Source organism: Cucurbita maxima, unplaced genomic scaffold (assembly GCF_002738345.1).
Source record: "Cucurbita maxima cultivar Rimu unplaced genomic scaffold, Cmax_1.0 Cma_Scf00011, whole genome shotgun sequence".
In the NCBI taxonomy this organism is placed as follows: domain Eukaryota; kingdom Viridiplantae; phylum Streptophyta; class Magnoliopsida; order Cucurbitales; family Cucurbitaceae; genus Cucurbita; species Cucurbita maxima.
The window spans coordinates 5,118,088-5,123,157 of NW_019272027.1; the positions used below are offsets into that span (position 1 = coordinate 5,118,088).

Here is a 5,070-nt window from a genome sequence, read left to right on the forward strand (position 1 = left end):
TTTTTTTTTTTTTTTTTTTTTTTTTTATTATTATTATTATTACTTTAACTATTTTTTTTATAATTATTTTTATTTCTTTATTTCTTTATTTATTTTAGGCTATTACATTATATACCTATAAAAGAAACTTTCGTCCTCGAAAGTGTTTTAATCTTAGAATAACTCGGGTCCTTATTCTAAGAATTCTTTATTAAGTCTTCAAGTACCACTAAGTAAAAATTCTTAACAAGTATACCCTAATCCATATGAGTCATAAACATTTATTTGCATGCATCAAACTTTCGTAAGCCTATTACTTGGTATTCATAGAAACTTTAGTTTCTTATAAAGTTCTTGCGGGATAGTTACATATTTTAAATCTTGATTCATACTCCAAAATTTTTATAGCTCCCTAAAGTCAAATTATATGAGACTTATTTATGATATTGACTCTTCTAGGATCTTGAAAACGTCATAGAATTTTCATAAGGGTCTTTTGGTCATTTACCACCCCCAAACCTTGGTTTAGTTCTTCCACATATTCTAATGGCCTTGTAACTTTGTGTAAACCTTTTACACCATGACATAAAGCTCTCATCAAATTTCTTGTCATTTAGAAGTCATTTTGGTAACTGTTACTTTCTAGAGTAAGGATGAGTTGAGAAGAGATAATTGTGAGAAGGGATGAGAGGATAGTGGAGAAAAGTGGAGAAATGTTTTTTTTTTATTATTATTATTTATTATTATTACTTTAACTATATTTTTTATAATTATTTTTATTTCTTTATTTCTTTATTTCTTTATTTATTTTTGGGCTATTACAATAATAATATAATATAATAATAATAAAAAGTTAGGTGAGTAACGGCCAAATGAAAAATTCAAAATTTATTATAAATATAATAATATAATAATAATAAAAATTATGTGAGTTACTACCAAAATTTTAAAATATAATAATATAATATAGTAATAATAAAAATCGATGTGAACAACCGTTAGATTCAATTTTATATTTTGTAAAAATAATTTTATTTAGAAATATAATAATAAGAAAAATCTACCATTTGTTACTCTCCCAAAATGATAAGTGTCATATTTTGATATACTTTGATTTGTCCATCATTTTGATTTTGCTGCCACATCATCACGTCGGGTATATTGTCTCGCTGTAATTTATTCGTTTTAGCTCTCATTTGAGTAATTGAAAAGTCGTTGAAATCGTTATTCTCAGCCTTTTATTGCAGACAGTTCAAAATAATGAAATAGTTAATAATTAAAAGTAGGTTTGTTATCATCAAAACATCAACAATTAATTGAAATTAATTAAAGTGAGATCAAGGGCCAAAAAGCCAACAATTCCAACACATTACGTTTGGTCTATTTGAAGATTTTTCTCGGTTCTTTGCTTTTGATCGCCCTTTGTTTGGGCCCCTTGGTTTACTTCTTCCCCGTTGATCAACACTAAGAGCACTACCAGATGAATTTCCAATTTCTCGTTTGCGAATACTTTCGCTAAGAACTACATTTCAAATTTCATCAAACTTCAGTTTATCAGATCCTTGAGGACTGCTGATTGCGGCAACAACAATATCTCACGACTCGAGTAAAGATGACATCAAAATCAATGCTTTAATTTCATCATATAAATTAATTTCCACTGAACTCAGTTGACTTACAGTCATATTGACTTCATTTATATGATCAAACAACAGATCTACCTTCAGACAACGGTAGATTAAATAATCTCCACATCAAAGACACCTTGTTCATAGACGACGGTTTTTCGTACTTATTCGACAGCGCCTTCAACAGATCTGACGTTGTCTTCTCCTTGATGATATTGAACGTCACGTTTCTAGATAGCGTTAACCGGATCAACCCTAAGGCTTGTTGATCCTTGAGCTTCCACTGTTCTGTGGTCATGGTATTCGACTGCACCCCAACAGGGGTTCGTGAAGACCTTTGATCGTGGTGACTTCAACTTGGCTTTGATACCAGTTGTTAGGATCGCACAACAACGCACACACTCAATCTAAATAAACACAAAGAACATGATAGAGAAAATGCAAAGAAAACTCTTGCTAAAGGATTTATATTGATGACTATAGATATGTGCAGTAATAGAGAATACAAAGAATATAAAATGTACATTTCCAAAGCTTTACATAAGGGATATATATATGGTTTAACTTACTATATATATATAGTTTTACCAGATATAATCATCTACTATATATAACTATCTACCATATATAACTTTATATTATACATAACTATTTACTACTACGTAATTTAACAAATATAATTTTACTATTTATCATAATCTATCAACAATATTATTATATCACCATTTATATATTTCTTTTATTTTTCTAATAATTGAAGGAAAAAAAATTTATTTGGTCATAGTTTAATTTCATGATTTATTATCCTTATATCCTTTTTATTTATAGAGTAACCAATTGTGTAAGAAGGGTTGATATTTAAATTGTCTTTAATTGTATGGCAATGTTGAATTATGATAGAACGTTACAATTTTTTCTTATTGCTATTTATGAATTTATTTTAATTTGTGTTTGTTTGTGATTTTTTAATATAGCTGATGTAAGATTGTAGGGAAGAATTATCCATAATAAATAAATAAAACTTTATAAAATTATAAAATTTATTTTAACAATAAGACAACTCAATCAGGTTGGGTTGGGCTTGGTTTCCAAAAAAAAATGGTTCATACACCCGTAGATCCATGGGTATAAGAGGTGAATCCTCGCATTTTGTTGTTTAATTTGGAGGAAGGAGGAGGAGGAAGAAGAAGGAGGAAGAAGGAAGAAGATGCCACTCGGAAAATATTACTGCGACTACTGCGAGAAGCAATTCCAAGACACTCCGTTTGCTCGAAAGCGCCATCTTCAAAGCCTCTCCCATCAGAAGGCCAAAGCTCTCTGGTTCGATTCCTTCAGAGGTCCTCCTCCATCTCTCTGCTTTCTCCTCTTCCCCTCATATCCTCCTCTCTTCCTAACTCTCTCTTCCTCTTCCTCTTCCCTGCAGACTCCAATCAACCTTTCTCTGATGCCTTTGGAACACGCGTCTGTAACCGATTCCTCACTACGGTATTCTTCTTCGCATCTTTTCTTCCTTCTATTTAACCTAACTTTTGCCTTTTCCGATTTCATTCTTTGCTCTCTACGATTCCAAAGGGCTTTTGCCAGTACGGTGATTCTTGCAAGTATTTTCACTCCAAGAACAATCTGCAGTACTCGAGTTCGCAGCCGATTGCAGGTTAACCCTAAACCCTACCTTACTCTGTCTCAACAAGCCAATGCGAAATTCGAAACCTAATGCTAATTATTTCGATCGATTTCCGGTCTGATTCAATATAAAAATCACAGGTTTTCCGGAGAATAATCAAGCCCCAAATGTTCCGGTGAATCAATTCATGGAGGGCAGTTCGTTGACAGGTATCTTGGAAGTGAAATCATCACATAGTTTTGTGTTCCATATTTTATTTGTTCATTCATAAAATGGTGGTGTTGGTTAAATTTTGAGTGGATCGTTACATACATCATTTACTGGAGCAAATTGCCGCCCACTCATACGAATGATGACCAACCAACTCCCATCTCCGTTGGATTTGAACAGGACTTGAACTCTCTTAGTGCTTGTTATGCATCTGTAAATCATTCTTTGTTTGAACAGCATCCATCATTGTTTTTTGTATCTGTAAAGCATTCTGCGTTCTACTACATATTTGAATCTTTTATCCCAGGATTTGATGGCCCTCTAATCATTCATATTTTTCAACTTTCTATGCTTGCATTTGATCTCAGGTAGTTTAGATAGATTGAGAACATCATGGGGAAATTTACCTCCATCATTGATGCCTCCTCCAGAGGGTGGTTACCCACCTCTCCCTTTTGTAGATTGGGGATAATCCACGAATCAGTTACTGGTACAAGTATACTCGGCTTCTCTTGTTTTTAACCTCCTACTCTATATAAAGCACTAATTTCTTCAAATTTGGTGTCCTTCACATCTAGACTATGAGCCTTTCATTGCTTTCCTTTCAAGTACCATATTCTTCAACACATGACTGTCTTTAACTTGTCCTCTGTTAATGTTTTAGCATTTAGTTGCACCACTTATGTGTAGATTATGCTGCTCTAAACTCGTTCGAGATTGACACTAACATAATGTAATATGAGGAGAGTTAATGAAGCAAATAAAAGAACACCTAATTCCAAGATCTTTTCACTAGCAAACTCAACATTTCATTCATAAAACAGGCATGGTCAGTTCCCAATGTTGTTGATATCGACAGAAATGAGTACAAAGAACACATGAATGCCTTTTCGGGCTACATATATTAGCCCCCCTTGTATAGCTCATTATTTATTTCATTCAAGCATCTTGACAAGCAGGAATCACACCAATACTATACATTGGTTGCCTAATAACTTGATGCCAGAACCTGTAACAAGGAAGCAATAAATTGCATCTGGGTGTCTTCATCTATGGTTTCGAATAGAGGGACATGAACAAATAGTGATTTGATGCCATTATCTTGGGCGCAGCGGAGGGAATGATAGTACACATAATTGCACACAAAGCGACAAGAATCGTTTGAAGTCATCACTTCATATCCCTTCTTCGCCAATGCCTTGGTTATTTCCTCCACTGGAAGAGAAGTCTGCAGGGCAGAGATGGGTAAAGGAATCAGGAAAAAAAGAAAAGAAAAAACTTTCATGATTAGCATAAAGAGATAAGAACCAGCAAAAAGGTGCTATATTTTCTATAAGTTTATGATTATGCCTTTGCAATCTTCCTCGATTAAATTCAACTTGTTATAATGTTTCGACGAAGATTATTCTAAATGACTTGGTATTTTGTTAGAAAGAATTCCAATTCAGTAGAGTTTATACACTTATACACATTGAAGTGTTTAATAAGTGCAATGTGTTCAATAGATCTGTGCATAAATGTATTTTAACAGATGCTAATATTTTAAAAGAAATGGTAATCTATAGTCAAAAAAAAAAAAAAAAAAAAAAAAAAAAAAAAAAAAAAAAAAAAAAAAAAAAAAAAAAAAAA

The 5,070-nt window shown here is 32.4% G+C and overlaps 1 protein-coding gene and 1 pseudogene across 3 annotated transcripts; one reads left to right on the plus strand and one right to left on the minus strand.

Annotated features, from left to right (window-relative positions):
- Positions 1-2,652: 2,652 nt before the first annotated feature.
- LOC111486532 (zinc finger CCCH domain-containing protein 3) lies at positions 2,653-4,223 on the plus strand. 3 transcript variants are annotated; one of them, XM_023133720.1, is made up of 6 exons: positions 2,656-2,944; positions 3,031-3,092; positions 3,180-3,261; positions 3,372-3,440; positions 3,810-3,931; positions 4,106-4,223. In XM_023133720.1, exons 1-5 carry the CDS (start codon positions 2,815-2,817, stop codon positions 3,911-3,913), a joined length of 447 nt encoding a protein of 148 aa, XP_022989488.1. In that variant the 5' UTR covers positions 2,656-2,814; the 3' UTR covers positions 3,914-3,931; positions 4,106-4,223. The 3 variants fall into 3 exon arrangements, with proteins under 3 accessions (XP_022989490.1, XP_022989488.1, XP_022989487.1); XM_023133722.1 differs by having other exon boundaries at positions 2,653-2,944; positions 3,031-3,068; positions 3,810-4,223; XM_023133719.1 differs by having other exon boundaries at positions 2,657-2,944; positions 3,810-4,223.
- Positions 4,224-4,227: 4 nt separating this feature from the next.
- Positions 4,228-5,070, minus strand: part of LOC111486512 — a 2,823-nt pseudogene continuing 1,980 nt past the window's right edge.

Bases quoted from the DNA above. Each gene is read 5' to 3' on its own strand.
- LOC111486532 (XM_023133720.1), top strand. From the start codon at position 2,815: ATGCCACTCGGAAAATATTACTGCGACTACTGCGAGAAGCAATTCCAA. The intron at 3,093-3,179 runs GTATTCTTCTTC...ACGATTCCAAAG, and splicing joins GTAACCGATTCCTCACTACG to GGCTTTTGCCAGTACGGTGA. The intron at 3,441-3,809 runs GTATCTTGGAAG...ATTTGATCTCAG, and splicing joins GGAGGGCAGTTCGTTGACAG to GTAGTTTAGATAGATTGAGA.